The 26,822-nt window shown below is 32.8% G+C and overlaps 1 protein-coding gene across 5 annotated transcripts in view; it reads right to left on the bottom strand.

The window, feature by feature from the left end:
* Positions 1-26,822, bottom strand: part of LOC118186252 (uncharacterized) — a 234,243-nt gene that overhangs the window by 65,786 nt on the left and 141,635 nt on the right. For all 5 annotated transcript variants that reach the window (XM_085809916.1, XM_085809915.1, XM_085809919.1 and 2 more), the window contains 3 exons: positions 25,653-25,701; positions 2,350-3,473; positions 247-409 (listed from right to left, as the gene is read on the bottom strand). In XM_085809916.1, coding sequence (XP_085666042.1) covers positions 247-409; positions 2,350-2,993 — 807 coding nt within the window. In that variant the 5' untranslated portion in view covers positions 2,994-3,473; positions 25,653-25,701. The remainder of the gene's footprint in view (positions 1-246; positions 410-2,349; positions 3,474-25,652; positions 25,702-26,822) is intronic.

The following is a 26,822-nucleotide window of genomic DNA, read 5'->3' as shown; positions in this document are numbered from 1 at the left end:
TTTCAGTAAAATGTAAAACTGGAGTTGAGAGTTAGAAAAGGTACCAAATTTCATGTAGTAAAGGTGCCCCTTTCCCCTCCAAAAAAAAACATCAATTTAATAATTATAATCTTCATTATTTAAAAAAGAAGAAATTTAAAAACTTGAGATCCCTTGGACAGTAATTTAAAAACAAATATAAAATTTTTGCTATTTGTTAAATTAAGATTTTTAAACATTTAAAAATATGAAATTTAAAAAGCATACTTTTTGTAAAGCCAAGCGAAGTGATTCCTCAAAGTGTTGCTGTACAGCTTCTCTCTGAGCTCTTTCCCTTTCTTCACGGTCAAGCCTTTCTTGTTCTTGCCATTCACGCTGTCTTTCTTTTTCTGCTCTTTCTTCTTTCTGCCGTTCCAGTCTTTCATGGTCTCTAATAAACCCAAAAAGAGGGCAAGAATGTCAGTAACATGCTTTACAAAGAAACACATCTTATAATAATAAAAGCAAGTGTAATGTGTCTGTCTGTCTGTCTGACCGAGCTCTCCAGCCAAATCTATCGCACGCAGGGACCTGGAATTTTTTATACGGAAGCACAAAGGGGCTGGCCACCAGACCTCGAAGCCCGATTTTCGATTTTCGAATTAGAAAAATTTTAAAAAAATTATTTATAATTAATTAATCACGGTTTTTTTGACTCACTGATATTATTTGTTGTTTTCAAATAACGTTCGATTGTAACAATTGATTTCTTTATTCTAGCGTTAGTTTGCTGTTTTGACGATACATTAAATCGATTAATTACAATTCATTTCTTTTTTGTAGCTTGGGGGGGGGGAAGAGAGAGAGACAGTCTACATGTCCTACACTACTATTCCTGCGCTATTCACTTATCTGCATTTTCTAAATGCACGGGCAACGCCGGGCGGGTACACCTAGTACCAAATATTTAAACACCTTAATCAGAAAAATTCAGAAGTACTTTGATATACAGGCAAAAGTCTTTAATCCAGGCGTCCATAATCCGGAATGATCTATAATCCGAACCTCAAAGCTACAAACTTTCTGTGCATGCATCAACGCATAATGCGTTAACGCATACGCATAATATGTTTATGCATGCGTGTTTAATGTGCAATGGACTAAATAAGCTAAGCTAAAATTATCTAATTATCTATTTCAGTTAATGTTGCAGATTGCATTGTTCCTTAATCTTCTAATTGGATCAGGCTTATTATTTTTTGCAGACTGTTAGAGCAATTTTATAAAAGTAAGCTTGAACTTTCGATTATGTCAAAAAGAATTTCCGATTCTGGAGCTACTAAAAGATCTACAAAGCGAAAGAATGTTTCGATGTCCATCAAACAAAAATGGAATTGCTGCAAAAAATGGATAAAGGCATATCCTTTGTTTTTCTATATATTCCGAAATCTGTTTCTCAATTTCACACTGCTCTGCGGGGGGAAACGTCGTGGTGCGCAATGAACTGAAAGTTGATCTGTCAGCACTATCCTTATCTTCAGGGCAGATGTTTTTACTTTAGCTTATAATTCCTTACTAAATGTAGTATTTCATCTCGATGTACTCAGTCTTTGATGTGATTTAAATCAAATTCCTCGTTATTATAAATATCACGAATACACATCAAATAGTTTTCTGGTTGCAATTTTCTAATTTTGACTATGCGTAATGAATGCTTTACGCATGCGCACATTGAAAGAAATGTTTAATAAAGTAAACAAATATTTTTTGTAAGCTTTTTTTTTTTGTAAACTTTGATACCCTTTAGATCATAATTGTTCTTTAATTCATAAATTACGGTTTCATATTTTTAATTTTATAATTTCTGCATGCCATCTTACCAGATTTTAACTGATGATCTATAATCAGGAATCGCCGAAGTCCCGACGAGTCCGGATTAAAGACTTTTGACTGTATTAACTGTCTCAGAATAATCAATTTTTAATCTGTACAATTTTAATTAGTCACCGAGTAGTGAAACCTCTAAACTTTATCAAATGTTGTTTGAAATGTGTGCTTTTTATTTAAATAATTCTTTTTAGAATTAGCAGATTATTAATATAAGTATTATCAAAACAAATCGATATATGTAACACAACCCCAAAAAACGTTGCCTTTCATAAAATTTAAGAAATAATTTTTTTCTTATTTTCCTGTTTTGAACACAATGTATATGAAAATTGAAACATGTAAACATGTACGCCTTCTTAAATTTTTTTTTCAATTAAATTGCAATAAAAGTATTAAGAAAAGAATATTAGTGCTAACTTAATGAAAAGTGTACTCAATAATGCAATATTAATACCATAAATACAGATTTATCTAACAATGAAAAGATGGGCATAATCTTACCTCTCTCTCTCGTGAGATGCTGCCGTCCGCTCTCTCATTTCTTTCTCGAACCTCATTTCTTCATACTGTTGAGCCATAAGCCAAGGATTTGCATTAAACTTTGGTTGCCACATGACCTCAAGGCCAACTGGAGCATTACCAGAATTATTATATTGTCCTGGAAGTAACGTATGGTGAGGCAGTACGTGTCGGTACACTGAAGAATGGACGGGTGTTGAATGATGATGCCCCGTTGAAGTAGGAGGTGGAGGTATATGTGAAGAAAGCCCATATGAATCAAAGTGAGGTGAAGGACCTGTTGCTCGACCATGCTGTGGGACAATAGCTACTCTAGAGTATACGGCTGCAGCATTTGCAGCAGCTGCAGTGTGTGATGCAGCAGCAGCTGCAGGATTCATGGGCTCTCGAACTTGATAATCCGAATGCCGTGATCCACCACTCACAGTTCTATATTGTTCATGATCACGCCGATGTTTCACATCTTCCAAATCTTTCCCTGCCACATTTTCACCAAAGTTACCATCATGATGGGCTGAATTAAAAAGTTCAACATTACTACCAAGGTATCCACGAGGTGCTTGACTACTAACATAGCTCTGTGTCTTCTCCCCTTTACATTGATCACCTGAGCCTAGATGGGACATTCCTGAGAAATAGAGTTCCAAAAGTAAAACAGGAATGTGCTGAGAACTCCCAGCATCATGTCAACAAAACTAAAAACATTTGAAAATGCAGATGCCTTCTTAATGCCTTTTCAAACAGCACTCATTTGCTGGAGATTATGCAAATTTCTAGTATTATACAATGCATTCAAAAAGTCAAATACAATTTAAAATAAGTGAGAAATAGGCATTTCTAGCACCATGATATATTATAAAGTTAATTTCTGGACAAAAATAGGCATTAGTCTTTAATTTTAAACCTAGCTTCCGGTAAGCAGAAAATATAATTCACCGTATTTATATATGAAGCCCAAAACACATGCTTTCAGAGATACGGATTGCATTCTTTTATCTCTATTGAAACAGTATTTGTGAAGCAACATCTGAATAACGTTGTAACAATTTTTCTCGGTATACATTTTGCCAGTTCCACTTCATTATCCAAAACAACAATTTGAAGAACTGCAATTGACAAAATAAATATTAGATGAAATGGCATTCCATATTTTGAACAACATATTTCCAACTTACAACTTTTTTTACAGTGATTAAATATTAAATTAGTTACAAAAACAATGAAATCTTTATAAATGGAAAAATTGAATTAAAAATACAAAAATGTTTAATCAGAATTCTAGGAAAAAAAAAGGTTCAAAGAACCAGAATAATATAAAAAATTATTACAAAAATCGAGTTCCAAGATTAGTTCTGAGATTATTTCATTTAAGAATATAAAAGCTATTAAAATAAATTATAAAAATAAGAGCAATTCATAATGCATAGTTCGCTTTTTATGCTTAATAAAAATCCTTTTTAGTGAGATGAGTTATCACCCCCCAAAATATATAGCACATCATTATTCTCATTAAATATTAACTATAAGCAAAATAATCATAAATTCAGTGAGAAATAACTACAACATATACAAAAAATATTTATCTTAAAGATGGGAACCCACATATAGTACAATAATACTGCTTGAATTTAGAAAATGGAAAAAGGTTGATTTATTATCATGAATATCATATCTATCTTGTTAGGACTGTTTTTGAGAAAAATGCTCTATATGTGCATGTGAGATTGAATTTCAGCAGTAAAAAGAGACTTGTGCCCTTGATGAGATGAATAAGATGGTATACTTTATATAAGCGAATATGCTTTGTAAGAGTATCTTAGTGAAGTACATGAAAACTAAATAAAATTGTCTAGAGGTGTGGGTAATTCGGCAGTAAATGGGCATCATATGAGGAGGTTGGAACCATTCCAACATTTACATTTAAGTAACTAAACATAAGTATAGTATCCTATATTTATATTCTATATAGTTATATCTGCATGAGATGCCTTCTACTGTCAGAATGTCTTAGTACAAGCAAGGACATTAGCTCATATTTACATCTTGCATTATGAAGAATCAGGAAAGTACAATATTTTACCTAATATCCCTACTAGAAACTAAAGCTATAATGAAACTACCAACAACACTCAGTAGTCTAAGTTCAGGTTTATTTTATTATAAAGCATACTGTAGAAACATTAGGTAATTTAGAAAAGCCAGAGAGATGAAAAATTAGCAACGCCTTCGCCGGGAATCGAAACGCGGATCTTAATTACGTGCTGAGCGGTACAGACCACTACACCACGAAGGCTTGCTAAGAAGGTGGGAGAAATACCTTATATACTCCCCCTTTAAAAAGGCGACTGGGATTTTTAGGGGACCCAATTGCCAAATCCTGGGTGAGGAGAATCACCATCCCACACAATTTTAGTTTGGGTGCCACCGTAGAGACATTAGGTAATTTGAAAAAGGCGGAGAGATGAAAGATTAAGCAACGCCTTCGCTGGGAATCGAACCAAAGACCTCTCAATTACGCGCTGAGCGTGCAGACCATTACACCACAAAGGCTTGGTAAGAAGACAGGAGAAATAACTTATAACACAAATACTCATTTGCCTCGAATTGAATCCAGGCCAAACTACCACTGTTCAGGGATTTGGAGACTGGTGGGCTGCTCGGCAGTCTTATCCATACCTCTATTAGACAGCTGATCAATGAAAAATGGTTGTCTAACACACAACAACTGAGGCATCTTATTGAAATGTTATACAGTACAAAGTCCGAAATACAGACGTCCATTACCCGGAATGATTTAAATCCGGACCTCCCACTTTTTTTTTTTTTTTTTTTTTTTTTTTTTTGTGTGTGTGTGTGTGTGTGTGTGTGTGTGTGTGTGTGATCTACGCATGCGCATTTGACTTTTCCTTCCATAGTAAAACATGGAGATTTTCACTTAAAAATTTTGATTTTTAATTTCACCTTGTTATGGGCACTTGCAAATACCTCGTTATAGAAAAACGATCACATAAGCATTAATTTGCGAGATCAATAATTTGGCTCCATAGCCGAGTGTCTGCTTGGCATACATCTCAAACTGAAACATTCACCTATTTTACATCCCTGACGCCTAACTGACAAGTTATTATTTTTTTTTTTATTTTGCTTTCATCACCGCATGTTTATCAATACCAATACATGACAGCTTCAGTAACAACTCATGCAGTGATGTATATATGGCAACCTTTTATGCAAACATTCCGCTTGGCGACGATTATAGAATTTTAAGTGCTTTAAGAGATGTTGACGAGGAAAAATTCAACAAAATTTTCTTTTCATATGCTAAAAATAGATTTTGCTAATGAAACTCATAGGCCCAAAGGTTACATTTAGCGCTATTCTAATTAAGAATATAATACACATGTTATTCACCATAAACCCAGAAGCGACGGCAAAATGTGTCATCAGCGCACAGCAGAATTTAGGGAAGACAAAATTTTTAGAATTTGGGGAAGCGCCGAGCGGCAAAATTTTAAGGGATGAGAAGTTTTTTATAAAGTAAACTTTCTGTAATCAGAAAACATGCCCGACCTCGAGCATTTAAAAGAGTAACGATTTTCCCTGTTATACATCTTGCAAATAAAAGAGCATGGATGATACAAGCGTTAATGAACGATTGGTTTAAAAATAATTTTATACCTGACGATCGGTAACATTTGAATTTGGCTGGTTTATCTGATGACTCAAAAATAGTCCTGATTGTAGACAACCGTTTAGCTCATACTTCACTTAAAGTTTTAGTGAAAGATAATGTATCTATATTATTATTCTCTCTAATTTTTGTATGTCTGTCATTCAGCCTATGGATATCAGAATAGTTAGGGCGCTGAAATGCAAATATAAAGTAGCATTTTTAAAATCAATGTTAAATTTCTTGAACAATGGTAAGAATATTCAAGAATTTTTGACATATTTTAGCACAAAATCTGCTGTGTGGAGCATCGCAAGATCATGGAAGGATGTGTCTCCAGATACGTTAAAAAACTGCTCAGCATAATTTATGGCCAGCTACCATATTTCATGGTGAGGACGATGAAGATGATAACCGCGAATTTGAAGGCTTTTGAATATCACAAACTACAGGTGAAATTTTCCAGTTAATGTATTTTGTACAGAAATGCGAAGAAGTGATAATAAATGAAGATGATATAACAACGTTTTTCATTACGATGACTATGCCCCAGTCATCAAATAATTAATCTGTAGTATGGCAAAACCCATAGTATGGTTCTAGATTCAGAAAATACCGATAGTGAAGAAAGTGACAGAGAAGTTATTGAAAACGAAAAGATTTTGATTGACAAGTTAGTCAGTATTCTCGACACAGCAATTTACAGGACTTGAACAGTGGAACTTTGTAATTGAACAAGAAATTATGTCTGTTTATAGAATTAAAGAGAAAGTATTAGCACAAAAAACAAAGCAATTTAAACAACTTGCATTGAAAGAAATGTTTAATAAAGTAAACAAATAAATATTAAGCCTTTTTTTGTAAATGTTGATACTCTTTAGATCATAATTGTTCTTTATTTCATAAATTACGATTTCATATTTTTAATTGTATAATTTCTGCATGCCATCTCACCATATTTAAATTGATGATCTAATATTGGGAAAATCCCAAATACGGATTTCGAACTTTGTATTGTACTGTAGAAATATTAAGTTTTATTGAAATATTAATAAAGTTGTAGCCTTGGCTACTAATGTTTAAAATTAATTTATGACTAGTAACAGCATGAATTATAAACAAATAGCTAAGTTATTGCATTTTATTTTCCAGCTATCGAAATGCGACGCTATGAGCAACGTTTTGAAACCAAAACCTAGCAATCATGAATCAGAACTAGAACTAGTTGCCATTCAGCATAAAGAAATTTAAATATAAATATGAACTACTTATTGCCATTCAGCATAAAAGAAATATAAATATGAATATTAACAAAATATTAAAGTTAATTTTATAAAATAATTAAACACATGAACAAATATATGAAATAAAAAATAATTATTTCTCATGCACTAACTGGGCCACTACACTACTCCCCCACCAGTAACTAAGTTACGTTACGAAGATGGAGAAATAGGTAGTAACTAGTATTGCAGTGTTAACGACTATCAAAATAATTTAGTCAGTCCTTGAATCTAACAGGTAAACGTATAGTTCTGCCTGTGCAAGAATGTTTTTGATTCACATCCGAATTTGAGTACGGTCTCTGCAAATTAGTGTAGTCAGGTTGTATCAACTGAGAATTTTCCTCAGCTAAAATATATCCCTGGCCCAGTTATTGCATGAGAAATAATTATTTTTTATGCAATAACTGGGCCACTACAAAATCAAATGTTGCAGGAAAACCTTTTATAGGTAAATGAAAAGAACCTGAAAGAGGTTTAGTTGCTATGAAAACTAAATTAGGCAATCCATTAACTGGATAAGTTCCTAGTAGTCAGAATAGACGGAATGTAAATATGACTCATTTCACTACTTGCAACAGATACAAGAATTTTATGGAACTTAGAAGTTATTGGTATTATGGATTCTGAAGAGCAGAAACATAAGGATGAAATTAAATAAGCTATAATGAAACATTTTAGAGACTCTGTATCAGTAAAGTACGATGAAATAGATATAGTAAAAGCTCGACTGTCCCTAAAGCTTCGGAAATGTTGAATCCAACAGATATGAAAATTCTGGATGGTTGAGTGTATAAAAAACATAGTTTAAAAAAAGAGGGGAATATTTCCACCCTAAAATTATAAAAACTATTGCAGAAATTTAAACAGATCATTCTTCATTTAGTTAGAATTACGGATACAGCATATATAAAAGTATCATAAATTTTTTCATTGTCAGTTTATGTTTTCAGAGTCACTTTTTGTGGCTTTTATTGATGCCTGGAACCTGTTACTTTAAAAATACTTCACTTCATGCAGTTCCAATTATTAATTTCTTTTCTTTCTCCTCCCCCCCAAATAGTAGAGAAAACAGAACTTAAATCATTCTTCACAATAATTAAACTGGCTTATCAAGAAGTAATCAGACTTAACTTAAATCTAAATGAACATCTTATGACTTTGTTGCAATGTCATGATGCTATATCATGCTGTTTGTTGCCAATGTATACATGTTAATAGTGTTTCGAGCTCTTATAATGATGTTACAAATAACTCGTTTCCAAAATGTTTTGGGAAAATACCTTTCTAAAATATTTCGATTGCTTGAGCTTTCTGGTTAGTTGAATGCTGGGTAGTTGGGCTTTTACTTAATACACATGGCTAATAAAGCATCAGGAAAAGATGCAGAAATAAATTATGGGAAGTAAAGAGAAGAGCAGAGAGAGAGAAGAAAATGAGAATGTGGCTCCACAGTTAGTAGAAATTGATAGTGAAATTCAATCAAGTACAAGTGTTGAACCATCTGAAAATGAATGTGATACAGAGATGGAAGAAGCTGACTCTAGAGGTTAGTCCAGAAGACTTGAGATTTAAGGAAGATTAACTAGGAACTAAAAGATAAACTTGATGCTGAAGTGAATAATACCGCAGAAGAAGAATTTTTGAAGTGGATTAAAGACTTGGAATATTTAACCATTTGACTGCTACGCGGCGCAAAAGCACTGCTTCATTTATCTCGAAAACCATGATGCAGCGCAGTGTCTTTGTTGCTCCATGGGTGTAAATGTACATAGTCTGACCTCACGCGTACTTTGTAACACGAGTGCTGTTGCATAATTGAGAAAATATTGTTAAGAATTTTATTATTACTATTTTTATTATTATTGTCTATTTTTCAAAAGTGTGTTTTTGTTTTATTATTGTGTGAAGTTGTAACTATATGTCTTTTCTTGTGTGGCAACAACGCTTCTGTAATTCTTCAATTTGAACTTTTGGATGTGTGCCAAGTTTGATGGCGTAATGCTCTGGTGAAAGCATCGATTGATTGTGTAGATGAAACATGTTGTTTCAGAGCGTTATTTCTTTAAAATATGTAAAATAAATGTTTTGTTTTCTGAACTCGGATTATGCAAACGTTATTTAGTTTCAACAAGTGCATTCTAAAGAACTAACTGCGTTGCGGTTTTCGAGGCAAATGAATGCAGCGCTTTTACGCCGCATTAACCAACATAAAAATATCCACAATGTTTGTTAGAAGCAGTGAGGTTAAATTAAGTTTGCATACTTTCTGTGATACGAGTCAGCTGACTTATGCTGCTGTAGTATTTCACGAGACTATTTAAATAATCTCGTGAAATAACAAAGCTCAGAAGATACAACAACATGAATCGTGAACTTGAAAGAAGAGTTGAATGAATCGTCTGCCTTTTTTACCTCGATGCAGATTAGAGGAGAAAAATCTTTTATCATGATGTGAATAATTTGGTATTTCCATTATGATTCATTATTATTCGGTAATTATGACGTCATTATTCAGTAAGTATTTTTTCTTCGATATTTCGTACTCAATGTTGCTATTTCCGGAACCTATAAACTGAATGTTTATATTTTGAGAGGCAATGCGGATTTCAGGTCTGCAGATTTTCAGTATTTGACTATAGTAAGAAACACCATTGACAAAGCACTGACAGAAGCTCTTAATGAATGTGATACAGGGATGGAAGAAGCTGACTCTAGAGGTTAGTCCAGAAAACTTGAAATTTAAGGAAGATGAACTAGGAACTAAAAGAAAAACTTGAAGCTGAAGTGAATAGTACTGCAAAAGAAGAATTTTTGAAGTGGATGAAAGACTTGGAATATTTAACCAATATAAATATGTCCACAATGTTTGTTGGAAGCAGTGAGGTTAAATTAAGTTTGCATACTTTCCGTGATACAAGTCAGCTGATTTATGCTGCTGTAGTATTTCTACGATGTTGAGAAAACCAGTGGCCAATATCCTGATGGTGGGACAGAATGGATAAGTGTTCTTAAACAACTACTAAGAAACACCACTGGCAAAACATTGATAGAATTGCAAATAATTCTTGGTGACTGTGAAGCAGTCAGAAGCTCTCAACCTCTAACTTGCATTCACGAAGGTACTAGGGATCCAGTTCCCTTGACCCATAACTTGTTCTTAAATGAGGATGAAGTAATTGGAAGTACCCGATACAGAAACTGATTGGAAGCTGTATTACTCCACAGCTCATCCCAGGGTGTGCAGATAGCACTGTTCAAGTTAAGACAAAATTGAGTATACTGTTACGATCAATTCAAAGAATCTACCCACTGGAAATTGTTTGACATCAAATATGTTGCTGAATCAATATAAAACTCAGTTCATTTCACGAGTGATAAAAGCCAAAGGCGACGTAAAATATGAAAGAACTTAGTGACTTTCTTCTAAAATGAACTGCATGTGAACGTAAGATTAAATTATTAATAGACTGAACTGGTAAAATTATTATTTTTAAATAATTATAGTAATGTTAGTAGTGCGTAGAATTCATAATGTGTTTCAGTAAGTTCTCCCAAGAAATAAACTAATGTTAAAATTTATGAAAACCTGAAGTTAACTTAAGGGGTGTTGGAACCGCAAAATCTTCAAAAAATTGTGATTTCGGATTTTTGCATTTTCAAATTCTCTACACTTTTATCTTTCTAAAAATACCATTCTTTAATCTCTATGAAAATTAGAACTGTAAAAAAATCTAGTTTTAATTTGTCATCTACTGCTTTGATCAATGAGGATTTTTAAATAAAAACGCGTTTTTCTCCAAACGTGATTTTTTTATACTCGATGTACCTTTTCTCAGGAACTACTGCTCACAGGTATCTAAACTTTTTATGGCTTATTTATTAGGTTCCCTAATATTTACTGAAATGAGCTTTTTGTAATAAACTTAGAAAAAAAAATTTTTAAATTTTTTTGTGTGAGTAAAGTGCTAAATTTTACAATGCCTAACAAAATATTCTGTAATTTACTCTAAAATTCAAAATGCTTCAAAAGCTCATTTCAGTATAATCAGATAGGTATACTTTAATTACAGAAAAAATTTCAAGCTTGTATCTACAGCAGATTTTGAGAAAAGGTACATCGAAAATGGCCAATTTAACATTGTCGGTATAGGGGTTTCTGATACCCCTTAAGCTGGGAGAATGTTGACTATTGATAAGCCAAACCTACTTTAATGCCTATATTTTGTTATTATTTATAAGGACTGTTTCACTTTCTTCACTTCACGTGACAACTAATTCTGTAGAATTTGTTTAGTAAGTAATCATATTTCCAAGAGTACAGCTGTTGCTTAATAAAACTGACCACAAATTCAGAAATTAATAACCTGATATTGACTTCAATGAAAATTCCTTCAGACAGACTGGAAAATAACTTTCATGAGAAGAGGTTTCAGGCTTGGGACAAACTACCGGTGTTCAGTGGTCTTGATATGTATTGGGATACAGCCAGTTTGCCCCAGTTCAGAAGAGCCCACTCATAGAATACTTTTAGGCTGTGAAATGGATTATTAAAATTTAATTTAAATATTTGGCACATGTGTCTTCCACATGACTATTTTTGACAAACAAAAACTGTTACCAAACAGTGCAATTTATTGCCAATAAGCAAAGTGAAACAGATAAGACAGATGTCACTTGACATGCCTATGATCATCACATTTATAATGCAACCACAAGCCCATGGTCAGCCTGTAATGTTTAGTAAAGGCTATAAGTTACTGCTATTTCTCTGTTTTTTTAACTCCTTACATATTTTTTTTGGGGGGGGGCGATTAAAATTTTGGATTTGTATTCAAAAGAACAGACGCTGTGGAGTATTTTCAAAATTACAGGATTGGTTATACTGGTGCATATATTAAAAGATTCTGGGATTATGAGCAATAAGAAATACTGTGCGACTGCTTAACATTTTAGTTTAATGAATTTGTTTGTAAAATCATCTCAAAGCATGAGCTATTACTTAAGTTTTTAAATCTTGTATGCAGAGACATGCCCAGGTATCTTTTCACCTGAAGCAAAGAAGTCCCTTATATACAATCAAATTAACTGTGCCTGAATAATTTTATATTGAACAAGGTGAACTACATGCAATCCTACCATAATTTTTAATACTTTATATATTTAGAAAATAAATATGTGTAATAATATAGAACTTTTAAATGAAAATACTGTACCTTTTTGATAAAACACTGAAATAATATAAAAAGTATTGCATTAATATTCAAGCTTTTTTTGCAATTTATTTTCTCTTGGTTTTAATGAAGTACAACAACATTTTTTTAAAAATCTACTTGATTATTCAATTTATGTTCTATAGAGAAAATAATGATAGTAAAGTTTTTTGGTCAAAATATTTTTCACATTTTCATATTTTTCTGAAGTTTCTTTTACCCTAACAATGCTAAAAATATTTTGAATACAATTTCCGAATTTAGATATGGTTGAGCTAAACTATATTCCTGAATCTTCTTAAAGATCTGATTCTGCTTTTAGCAACCAGAATTATTGAAACAATGTAGTTTTAAAAACTAGATATTTCTGATGAAGTTTCTCAAGCATTTATATAATTTGAATGTTTAAATGCTAATTTAAAAGGTAGTCCTATTTAAAATATGTAAACATCAGGTACTCCTTCCTCATAAGATTTGCCAGATTCAACGCAACATTTAATATACCTATTCTTTCACCTAACAGAAACCGGATATTAGAAGTTATACAATTTCTAACATCTTCATTTTAGTTGTTAAATAAAAATATATACTAAACATCTATGAAAAATATTTTCCTTAAAAATAATTTCTTTTTTTATCAATTGATTTTTGATACTGATTTCTTAAACTTTCTTTTTAATTTTATATGCAATCAAAATTTTTTTTAACGCCAGGAAACACGAAGGAAGAATCAACAGTTCGCTTTCTCGGATTCAAAGTCCAGAGTTTCCAACTGCTAGCTGGAAGTGCTTCCAGTTACAACACGGAGGCACACAGAGAGAAAGGTGAAAATTCCTTAAAACTTCTCTGCTTATTCTGTTGATATATTAATTTTTAAAGCTACATTTTCATACTTCTCAGTATTTTTTCTCATTTTTCATAAAGGGATAATCTTTCTATAATGTTTCTTTAATTCAGTATGGCAGTTAGTTTAATTCTGAGGGCTACCGCCTAAGGAGAGGAACACTTTTGTGGAGGAATTTCTAAGGAAAGGAGACTTACATTTATGCTTCCTGTACGAAAAGCAACCCCCCCTTTCCAAAAAATTGCAGCCAACTCATTCGCTGCTTACTATCTGTCATGCTAGTAAGCCTATTGTTTCTGTATCTACCCACAAACAATGATGAAAGCTAAGGTTTGTTTACCTACCGAGGTTATGCGAAAGGCCTGAAATATGACAATACTTGACTAACCTACACCAATATTTTTTTTTTTTTTTTTTTCATCATTAAAACTCCCATATGCAATAAAAACAAAATACTGTACCCCCCCTTTCCAAAAAATTGCAGCCAACTCATTCGCTGCTTACTATCTGTCATGCTAGTAAGCCTATTGTTTCTGTATCTACCCACAAACAATGATGAAAGCTAAGGTTTGTTTACCTACCGAGGTTATGCGAAAGGCCTGAAATATGACAATACTTGACTAACCTACACCAATATTTTTTTTTTTTTTTTTTTTTTTTTTTTTTTTTTTTTTTCCCCATCATTAAAACTCCCATATGCAATAAAAACAAAATACTGTAAAACTATTATAAAACTGACAGCTCCTTCACAATTACAACAATATAATCATTCAAAGAAAAGTTATCCTTATTTTATTTTTTCATTTAAATATGTTTTCTTTTCTTTAAAAAAGGTCTTTTCTAGAAGTAAATTTAAAATATCATCACACTGCAATCATTCAATGAAAATAAGTACTTATGTGGGTCTTTTTTTAAAACAGAGTGATGTATAATAAGGAATATCTGTACATAAACATACCAGAATTTAAATAAACCTCCTTTTTACAGGTTTTTTTATGAAATATTTTTTCTGTTGAGAATAAATATTAGTATATGATGAAAAACCTTCATTTAATCAACCAAAGTACTAGACATACTTTGAAACCATACATAGAAATTAAATTATTCTTAATGACATATATTAATTAGTTTTTAATTTAAAAGGTACTTAATAAAAAATAAAAATAACCGCCTGAGAAAATACAAGTATTAGTTGAGTTTTTCGACATCGGAAGCTATGGGGACAGCATAACCAGCCCATCAGTAATTTTCATTTTTATTATCCAAAAGAAATTAGAAATGATCATATGCATCATTGACAAGGACATATATATAATTAATAATTACAATATAAAATAAAATCCTGAATTCTGCTACAAGTTCCATTACTTTTTTCCGCTGTTATGATAATGATTACGGTTATTTTAGCAGAAGCTAAAAACTTCAGACACAAAGAGAATGGATTTATTTTTGCTAAGTACTAATTTAGTGAAAACCAGCTTAGCACACCTCAGTTCATCAATACTACATTCTGTAATTTAAATAATAGAAGCCTGTACAGCTAAGTAATCACATTAGTTGTAAGAGGTTAAAGTTGTATTTAAATTAAATTTTAAACGGGTGTATTAAAACATTAAGATCGCTGGGCAAATGATAAAGACAGAGTCTTATGTTAAAAAACGGCCACCAGATGGCAGCAGAGTACAAAAGGAAACTGATTTGGTGTTATTCGCGTACACCACATTTGGCGATTAATCGCTCTCTTCGTTTTCGCTGATTACTTCACGGAAATCCTAGAGTGGGCTTGTTTACTGAGAGCTATCTTAAATTTTACCTGTAATGTATTTTAGATATATTTCAGATAGCGATAACGTACGGGTCAAACCACTCCTTCTATACAAGAATTTCGAAACTACGAAGAAACAAAACTTGCCGCAAAAGTAAGAGTGCATATTTTGAGACTTCGGCACATGCCTATGGATGCTTTAGCAGACAGTTCTCTGTATATTCCTAAAATGTTAGCAATTCGGAAAGAGCATTCCTAAAATGAAATAAATCTCTTACGCGTGAATAAAGGCTGCTACGGGTTTCCCTTGCAGTTTATTTTATGTTTCTGTTAGATTTATATCAGATAAAGCCTTAAAATGTTAATTTTTAGTTAACGGGACGCCAGTCAATAACATTGCACCAAGTATTTAATCTTTGAACAGGTCTATTTCATCTCATACGTTCATACGCAGCTATGTAATAACATTATTTTAAATAAGCAGAAAAAGCATCAAACCACTAATTTTCTATGATTTTCAGTTGCTTCTTTTTTTTTTAAGGGGGGTGTCATTATGCCATTTACCGGCGGCCTGTATATGGCTGTAAGGGGCGACTGGATTTAGGAACGGCAGAATTTTTAGAATTTAAGAAGGAACCGGGAGGCAAAAAGCATACTAACAACTTTAATTTCTGTTTTAATTATATCAGATGCTATATTTTGACAGCAATCTATCGAATTCGGGTAAAATTTATCTTACAAAATTTTAAATTCAATTGTAGTTCAAAGTTTTTATTTGATTATACAGTCTAAATTTTATTTCTCACATTAAAACTCTCACATAAAACACATTATTTCTAATTCTATTAAATTTTAAAGCTTTCCTTTTTGAATTATTTCTATATATCAATAACAAAACGTCTGGACGACTAATTGTCGAATTTTCAAACAATTCAGCAAATAAAACACGAAATTTTGCCCACAGAGATGTGTATTCTAACTTCTTACACTTGTGAATTATGATTTATAAAATGATGCCAGTTTCTTGAATTCGCGTTAAAACCATCGCCTGTAAAGTCTTTTGAATATCATCCATTAGGCTCTCATCGAAAAATAAGAACAATACAAAGTCCGAAATGCGGACTCGTCGGGACTTCGGCGATTCCGAATATTAGATCATCAGTTTAAATCTAGTAAGATGGCATGTAGAAATTATATAACTAAAAATATGAAATCGTTAAGTATTTATGATCTAAACGGCATCAAAATTTACAAAAAAAACTTAATATTTATTTCTTTACCTTATTCAACATTTCTTTCAATGCAAGTTCTTTAAATTGCTTCATTTTTTGTGCTAATACTTTCTCTTTAATTCTGTAGACAGACATAATCTCTTGTTCAGTATAACATTGTTGAAGTTCTGTAACTGTTGTTTCGAGAATTCTGACTAACTTGTCCATTGAAATTTTCTCGTTTTCAGTAACGTCTCTGTCACTTTCTTCACTGTCGGTAGCGGTATTTTCTGAATCTAGCACCATATTACAGATTTCGCCATTCCTTAATTGATTGATGATTGATAAGCATTGTCATCACAATGAAAAACTTCTTTTACATCATCTTCATTTATAACCGCTTCTCCATATTTCTTTACAAAATCCGTTAATTAGAAAATTTCACCTTTGTTTTGCGATATCCGAAATCCTTTAAAATTAGCAGCAATCATCATCAAATTTAGCTATCCTTCACTATACATATATGGCTATGCATCATGAGCTTGGCTCTGTTAAATTTTATCTTGCTTATATCGCGCACTGAGACTGAATTGTATTAGTTTAGTTATTTTTTATACTTATGTATATTTCTTGCACATGCTTAAAGGCTTATCAGATTTCTGAATAAATAAAGTCCCACATATACTTAAACTTTATTGAGGGCTGGCGCTAGATATCTTACCGCCTGATGCAGTCTCTGTGGGTCCTAAATTCTGCAACTCGGTACGGCCATACGAGCCCTGGTGGTGGTTCTGAGTCTGGGTTTATGTGAATAACAAATCAGTTATTCTTAATTCAAATAGCCCTAAATGGCCATCAACAAAATCTATTTTTAGCACATGGAAAAAAACTTTTGGTAAATTTTTCCTCGTCAACATTTTTAACTCATTTAACTTAAATCTAATCATCGCCAAGCGTAATGTCAACATAAAAGGTTACCATACTCTTTTATTATTCAATTAATAACATAAAACTTTTTAGGCATCGCTACATTACTCAAGATGTCATGTTTTGATAAACATGTGGTGATGAAAGGAATAAAATAATGATTCGCCAGGTTGGCGTCATATCAACGATGTATCTATGTGGAATGTCTCGATTTGAGATGTGTGCCAAGCAGATACGCAGCAACGGAGCCGAATTACTGATCGTAAAAATTTATGCTAAAATGGTTTCTTCAATAACAAGTTATTTTATTTAGTGTCGAAGTGAAATTAGGAATCGGGACTCTCCAGATGTTTTATTATGCACGAAGGGGGTGAATCAAATGCGCATGCGTAAAGCCTACGAGAAAAACGTTTTTGGTGGTTTTTAGGTGCGGATTTCGGACTTTGTACTATACCACCTTATACGCAAAAACGTAATTATTTGCAAAAAGGAAATAACTGAGGACCCCATCATACAAGAAAAAAGTTAATCATAACACGGACACTTATAAATAAGAAAATGTACTGGAAAAAGTATTAATAGCAATTTGACTACTACATGCCATGGCGAAACATTGCATTTTACTTACTGAGGAAAAAAAAAGGAGAAAAAAAAAAGAGAGAGAGAGAGACATTTGGAGACAGTTCATATACAAATATAGGACTTATTTTAATTCTTGATCGTGTTTTGCGTACTTTACAATTCGCATCAACTGTTTTCAGGTTTTAAACTTTCTTTTCTTTGCAACGCTTACCATATTTGGAAGGATTGGGTTAAGTCCCCCCCCGTATGGCAAAGCATTACTGCTATATGCCTAAAGGAAGAGTTGTCTTCGTGGCGGACTTTCTGAGGGAAACTGGCTCGTATTCACGTTACACATGGAGAAAAACTACAAACACCAACCAGGCAACCAGCCCGCTCATATGGATTCGAACTCAGGACGAACTACCAGCATTCCGCAGTATTTAACCGCTTCGGCCCCGGAAAGCGCCTTGGAAGGAAACGAGAAAAGTGAAAAATTTACAGAGAGACACACTTAAGTAGAATGTCTTGATCACACAAACTAGCAGGGGCCAAAAGACAATTATATAAATTCATCAAAAGCACTCGTCTGCAGATCGAGAAGATCCACATTCCATACTTGGCGCAAATCTTATTGATGGCGATTTCCTGGCAAGATATGCTTTTAAAGAACCGGAACTCCGCACTCTCCGCCGCGTGCAATCACTGCTCATTAATTTTCTCAACTTCGCATCTGGCCGTTACATATGAAATTTTGCTTTTCATAAAGAGTATGTCGAGTAACAGCCAATTTTTAGAATGTAGAAATAATTATGACGAAATGCTACCTCCTATAAAAGCGGATTGATTTAGCAGCACCTAAAAAATTACAAAACTGCTAATTTACAACCTTCATGGAAGATAATATTGCTGTGATGCGACGTCAATTAAGAATTTCGCGCAGAGACTTAAATAACTTAATTTCGGGACGTTCTGTCAAATAACAATTTTCGAACAACCCAGTTAATGTCTGGGTGGCGATTTTAGTTTAAGTAAAGTGTTTCGTACTTTCTGAGACGAAACGAGATAACAGAATCAGCCTTATATCTACAGTAAATGCCGCACCCATTAACTAAGTTCTACCTTTACATGCTTTTCCCACAGCGTCACAATCTGAAAAACTTTTCTCAGATTCTATCCTTGATTTAAAAAAAGGAAAGAAAGAACCATGTCATTAAGGTTTAATTTATTGATTTTTTTTACTAGGTCCAAAGTTTTCATTTATGTGATATTTAATACATGCAAAAAATAAATACTTCAAAATAACATAGACAGAAATGAAGATATCGTCCACCTCTCGAAACTTTAATGCTTACAAAAATGTACAGCTTTCAAGAACTCAATAATTTCCCAAATTATTTTAGTAAATCTGCGATGCTAGTTTCTCTAACATTTGTCTTCCAATGAAATCTTAAAACGAGATTAATTATAATTCTGAACAGCTACATTCAAAAGCTCAATGAAATTATTATATAACGCAGTGTGATGGGAGTTTTCCGAAACAACCTTAACTTTTATCAGAAAAAATAACACATCAAAAAGAAGATTCGAGGAAGAAAAAAAATTCAGCGAAGAGAGTTGGTGTGAATACAAAAATGCAGCCATGCTGGCGTTATCTTGTTCCGCTAATATCTTGACTCGAAAAAATTCCAGAAAGCATTTGCCCATGATATTCATTTTAATACCTGACATACGACGAAATACGACGAAATTTTACGACGAAAATTTAAACGACGAGGTATACGACGAAAATTTAAATTAACGCAACACTTCAAATGTTTAATAAGAAACTAGCAGAAATTCGTAGTCCTTCTTAGCTTGTATGGTTTCCCCAGTGTGACCTTGTAAGTAGAAGCGCTTTGATTTCTTTTCAAAGCATTTAATTTCAGAAGCATATTTTTTAATATAGATCTTCCGAAATTATTCTTCAGAATTCATGTTTAATAATAATATTTAACTTGTATTAGTATATGTATATTTCCATTCGCATATTTGGCGCAGCATTACTAATTAGCAGTGACCTTCAAACGTAACTGGAATTTCTTTCTGCCATCTTGTTACTGCTTTGTATTTATTCAGTTTTTAGCGATTTAAAAATTATGTTACTGAAATTCATTAACGGAAATCATATTAACATGATGTTAAATCGTTTGTATAAAAAATTACGTGTCGAATTCTGCTCAGAAAATAGGAAGAAAGTTTTAAAACAATTTATCCAGAGCAAAGTTCTCCAAGTTTTCTCATTCTCTTGGCATCCTAAGCAAGGCATTAAAATTCCCAAGAACATGCCAATACTTTTCAGGTGAACACTGAATTTAAACAAAACTTCCCACTATCAGACTCTTAACGATCAACTTATAAGGTATAATCGCATTGTGATGGATTATATATTTCTAAGGGAAACGGGTTCACATTTATGGACAAAACGAAAACTTTCATGCAGCCATCCCGTTCGAACTACAACTATCAGCAACTTAATCGCTCAACCACTGGTGGGCACCAGTTGGAAATTGGAATTCGAATCCCGAAAGGGAAGGGGAAGCATATTTGATTCATCATATTTCCTGGCTTAGGTTCTAAATATTCTTTACAGTGGAGCCTAAACTAAAATGGGGTGTGCGATAATTCTTCTTTATTTTTCTAAAAATTTAATTTTTCTACAACTTTTATTGTTTAAAAAATGACCTTATTCATAACTACGTTCAAAACTTTATTCATAACTAAAATTGAACTTCTTTAACCACATTAAAGCATGTGTTGGTTCTGAAGAATCCCTCCCTTATGGGACATATTTATGCATCTGATAATGCTACGATTTATGCACCTGATAATGCTAGGTCATATGCTACGAGCGCGCGGAGAGGGAGGCACGGAGACAAACGAAGATATCAGAATTTAGATTTTTAAAAATAAAAGAGTTTCTAAACGCCCAAATTTACACTATAAAATATACACGCATTTAAATGAATACAGGCATTTTACCTTCCACAACTAGGTGTATGGTGCATCTGCACGACATTATGCACCAACAATTGCTGCGTATTTTGCGAATTAAACCTGATTACAAATTTCAGACGTTTTATTTGTTAAACAATTATTTTTTAAATTCAAATAATTTTAGGAATAAGACAATAAAATAAAGGAAGGATAAGGACAATAAAAATATCTTGACGTATTTCGCTAGCTTAAAATATATGCCCCGTCCTCTAAAAGCAATAGAGAAGGAAATTTTGAACGGAAATTTGTTTTATGATGAGAACTTTTGCAAGAGTTGCATCTTAAAACTACTATGAAGCTTAAGAATTATAACACTTTAGAAACAGAATACACACACTGGAAAAATTTCAAGGATTCAATTTTACGCTATAAACTGGAATACGTGAAGAGAAGCGATGAATGAAAGTAAGTACATATAACAAGGTGCCATCTTTAGTCACAACGAGAAGATTACCTTGTATATGTTATACTCTTATTTTCCATTTACTACAATAAATCTGGGAAATCTTAAGGATTCTACCGTCTTAACAACACCTTCTGTCGACTAGAAAAGACCATCGAAAATAACAGCGGGATTACAGGATTTGCATGAAAAGCATACGAAAGATTTAACGCTGTAACCGGGCATGGACAAGCTCATTCTTCTATGACTGACTAAGGCGAAGACCTTTAGTTTCTGCAACTTTAACAGCGGGAACTCTTTTTCGACACAACAGAGCTTTTTACTAAAATAATGCTTAACACTTTAGCGACCGCTAGCGGTTCAACAGCATACGCACGTCCGACCAGCCGCAGATTCTCCCCAATAATAAAATGCAGATGATATAGCAAAGGGCAATTGTTTATCGCCATGGCTACCGATTGATAGACTATTTTTAGGTAACCCCGAAACAAAAAAGCGATTAATAGGCTATCTATCGGTCGGTAGGCGTTCGCGAAAAAAGGCCGATTAATAGGCTAGCGGTCGGTAGGCGTTCGCGAAAACAAAGCCGATTAATAGGCGATTGGTCGGTAAAATGTTAAAGTGTGAATGTACAATTTAATCAAATTAAGGTAACTGACCTCGTTCAAAGGACTGGTTTTGGCTAAAAAATCTCAAATTTTATTTCACATTCTAAAAGGCCATCTTCTTAGCTATCAAAAACAACTTTTCCGTTCGCGATATGTTTATTAGAAGTGCAGATATCCCAGTTTTTCTGAGAGATGACAAACCAGAAGTTTTTGCTTGTCACAGCGGAAGTGAAAATTTAAAGGGCAAATTAAAAATGCAATTTTCGCCCTTTTTTATGGTACTTGTTAACTAAATAATTTTAAGCATTGGAACTAGTCTTCAGAACCTGGCAAAGTATTTTTATTATGTATTTTTTTCTTTTTCGTTTGGCAACGTGTATAGTTGTGTATATGTTACCGTGAAAGACCGAAATTGGAGAATGTCGACTTTCACCGGAGAATATCAACATTCACCAAATACGTCGGTGAAACACCGAATATTTCACTACATTCTTGTATATTCGGACCCTCACCGGTGTATGTCGACAATCACAGATATGCTCTGGTGAAAGTCGAAAAGAGAAGTCATAAAGTGCCATAATAGTTTAAGTTGTTGCAATAAATAATTGAATCACATAATTTAGTAAGTTTTTTATAACTGTTATTTTATTTTCTCATTTAGAACGTACTGTATAATTAAGTAAGTTTTTAACTTCTATTATTTTCCTTTCTCATTTTGAATGTATTGTGTGTTTTAGGTTCTCATATTCTTAAGTTCTTATTGCAAGTTTCAAGTGCGTTTATTCGCGACTGAATTACGGAGAAGAAAATATAATATTGTCATATGTTCAACAGTCACCATTAGTATATGGTGAATGTCGACATTGACCGGTGTAAGTCAGAAATAAAAGTATTTGGAAAATATTTCGGACATACACCAAGAGACTATGTGAATGTTGACATTCACCGGTGAAAGTCGACATTCTCCAAATTTCGGTGTTTCACCGTAACATATATATGCTATGTAATGTTAATCTGAGAACTTTAAATGCGATTTTTCATTTTTTTTAAATGATTTATGTTCACAGCAACCATAACAACTATAGAAGTTCCTTACAGTATCACTTGTACGTTTGGCGTGCGTTTTACATACTTTTTACATTCTTTAAAAAGAAAAATGAGCAAGCGAGAGCTTCTTTCAATTGACGAGCCAATAAAAATAGCTCAATTTATCTGATGAAGAGTATATTTAGGTCATCGACTCAGATAGGTAAAGCAGTTGTAAACTTACCGACTGTATTGCCGATTCGGGCACCAAAGATGAAAGAAATGTCGAAGAAATTGCAGAAAGAGATGAAGCAAATATGGAGTCACTTCAGTGTGTCTCAGGCTGGAATACTAATGTTTATACTACAGAAAGTATTGCAACGTAAAGAAAGTGAAGCTGATCATTCTAAAAATGCTTCAACGTCATATAAATAGAGTAAAGTTGCTACGAATTAACGCCGACTAATGACATTTTTCAGGGCAGTAGTGGCATAATGCATCCAGAATGTACAGACCTCTCGGCCTTCCAGCGACCAACAGAAGTTTTTCATAACTGTCACTAAAGAAATAATGCAAATCATCGTATTTCAAACCAACAGGTACGCGGAGCAATGCATTCATGAATCAACAGCCAAACCAAAAAGTCGTATACGTCGTTAAAAACCAACTGATGAAGAAATGAAGAAATTTTTAGGGTTTATTTTTGCAACGGGACTTACCAAGAAATTGGCGTCTTGAAGATTACTGATGAAGTGATTCAGTGTTAGCAACACAGTGGCAAGAGACCGATTCGAATTCTTAGTTTTGACACTTAAGGAAAAGACGTTAACAGGAATGGGTTAAGATAAATTCTGGACTTAGGCGAGATTTACGATTTATTAGTCCAAAGGGACTATTGTTTTCGTTTTACGTTGAAAACTTTAAAAGGCTGTATCACTTTTAAAATCGTTGCCACCAAATACTATCGCCCTGTATTATATTTGAGGAAATTAAATAATGAAGAATCTGCATAAATATGTATGTATGTTTCTCGCATGTGATAAAACAACGGTACCTAGAGCCACCCAATTTTGAATGACGTAATCCTACTGCAAATATGAGCATCTGAAAGCCCAAATTTGAAATTTGGAATTTGTTCTATTATCGATTTTATATTTTGTAAAACTTTAACGAATTTCTGATTAACAAACTCAACGATTTAAAAGCGAGGAATGGCAACACTCTAAGGGGGGGACCCTCTTTAGCTCCAACGCATGGAACTGTGTATCGGATATTCTAAAGATATGCTCATTTTAAAATTATTTTGCGACATTGCTCTTGAACTGAATTTTATGGTTTAAGTGAGACATGATATTTAATAAATAAAGGCAACGCACAAAACGGTTAAAAAAAAAAAAAAAAAAAAAAAAAAAAACGCCCCTTTTAGACGTACTTAAAATCTGAAACCGTTCAGATTTTTTTTTTTTTTTTTTTTTTTTTTTTTTTTTTTTTTTTTTTTTAGTTTAGTCCAAAGGCACTTTTGTCCCTGAAGGACTACTGTTTTCGTTTCGCAATTTTGTGTTAGAGTCCTGCATTATGTTTGAGGAAATTAAATAATGAAAAATCTGCATAAATGTATGTATATGTTTTGCATTGTAATAAAACAAAGGTACATAGAGCCATCGAATTTTGAATGACGTAATCCTCCTACGAATATGGGCATGTGGAAGATAATTTGAAATTTGGAATTTGTTTTATTATCGATTTAATATTTTGTAAACTTTAACGAATTTTTGAGTAACAAACTCAAGGATTTCAAAGCTAGCAATTGCAACGTTGTACAGAAAAAAATATTTTTATCTCTAGCGCGCGAGACTCTGTATCGGAAATTCTAAAAATATGTTCAATTTAAGACTATTTTGCGATATTGCTCTTAACGGAATTTTATGGTTCAAGTGCGAAAAACGTAATATTTAATAAAGGTAACAGACAAAATGTTAAAAAAAATGCCCCTTTGGGCGTAGTTTAAAATCTGAAACCTTTCAGATTTTTTTTTGGGGGGGAGGGGGTATTCTTATTACCCTTGTCATTTGCTTTTAGTATGATGTTAACGACTGCAAATAACAGAGCATTTTTTCTCCGCATCATATCTTTGGTAAGTTTTTATATTTTATTATTTATTATGTTTTTAAATAACTATAAGGATTAATATTTATTATTGTCGTAGGAAGCGAAAGACACGTAAAGATATTTAATAAAAGTAAAGCGTTTTTTGTTTTATCTTTAGCGATAGAGTGGAACTCTTAGCGTAGAGGATAGAACGAAGGCACGCAACAGCCGTGATGAAAAAGTTTAAGCTAGAAGTTTTTTTTTTTTTTTTTCTCTATTTTAGCGTTAAACTAGAAGTTTATGTTAAAATTTTATTTTTTATTTACCAAATATGGAATTAGGATACACGGCCTACAGCCATTATATAACTTCGAAAGCTTTTAAAAGTACAATGTTCATATTCTTTTATTAAGATTGAAAAAAAAAATACCTCAATATATTTTAAGCATTTCAACTTAAAATAAATCCAACCTAACAATCTAAAGTAAATAAATAAAAAATACCAATTAAAGAATTTCAAAAATCATGAACAACTGGCTCTAACACAGTTAATAAACCTTTAAGAAGTGAACAGTAAAATCACAAAACATATGCATTTTCTGTATTCAAAACACGCGGATAAATTAAAATATCAGTAAATTTAAACTTACATAACAGGGGAAACTACATTTCTTCATAACAGTAGCATATAATGTTCATCTGTAAAGAAAGAAAAAATTATATTCAGGTTTATGCAGGATAAAATAATACCTTAAAATATACATATCGTAATTCATCTTAGCTGGCAATATTGCTTTAATTTCTAACATTACATATATTTTCAGTAATTACACTCGAAATCACTTTCTATATCTTTTAGATATTGTTTAAAAACATTCTGAAGCCATACATAGTGCAAAAAATATACACTGTTAGAAACTAATGATATATTGCCTCAATTTTATTCGCAACATTTATAAATGCGAGTTATAATTATTATTCGTCAATGCTGGATTCTTGTCAACCTTCGTTTACAGCTATCATAATAATAAATAAGAAGCATCGCACCAACTCTTGGCATTTACAAACAGAGGAATCACATGAAATTCTTTGGTCTAACCCACGGTTTCTTAAACTGTGGGTCGTGACCCCGGTCGCCAAAAATTTTAGCAGTTTTGATATTTCTTATTAAAATAATTTTACACAATGTATCTGAAAATAGATAAAGATAAGACAATACAGACAAAGGAAAAAACGAAAACGTTTCGACGCATTCTTTTTATAATATAAGCGTTCATTTTTCTTGCTTTGCACGTGACGCTATCATTTCGTCTGTTACTTATTCAAAATTTTGACACTGTTCTATATCTTAAAAATAGAAATTATAGTTAATGACCTAAAACTGCAATAGTACAAGTGATACAAGATGACAGTACAAGTGAAAAAATTGACGGTTTCAGCGATGTGTGTGTCGAATTTGTAAATACTTAATGGGGGTCCCACAAAATTTTTGTAAATATTATGGGGTCTTGGGGGTCGCGAAAAAAATCTCAGTGATAAAAAGGGGTCGCGAATGAAAAAAGTTTAAGAAACCCTGGTCTAACCGAAAGACGGTAAGAGTGATTGCCATCGAGTGCAAAGGGCTAGCAAATCAAGAGCTATTTGTCGCTCCTAATAGAAACATCGATATTACCTTGACGTACAAATAAGTTACAACTTCATTCATTTACAAATTCCATTTTTCTATAAACAAATATTAATAAGTCAGTACTACTGAGTTCTTAGCCGCCCAGACGGTATAGTGGTTAGGGAAGCCTGCTGCGGTGCCGAAGGGCTCGGGT

This window comes from Stegodyphus dumicola, chromosome X2 (assembly GCF_044657685.1).
Source record: "Stegodyphus dumicola isolate Sdum_Otavi_A_Nest chromosome X2, ASM4465768v1".
NCBI classification, from domain to species: Eukaryota; Metazoa; Arthropoda; class Arachnida; order Araneae; family Eresidae; genus Stegodyphus; species Stegodyphus dumicola.
The sequence above is the reverse complement of the archived record's forward strand: the minus strand, read 5'-3'. Positions and strand labels throughout refer to the sequence as shown.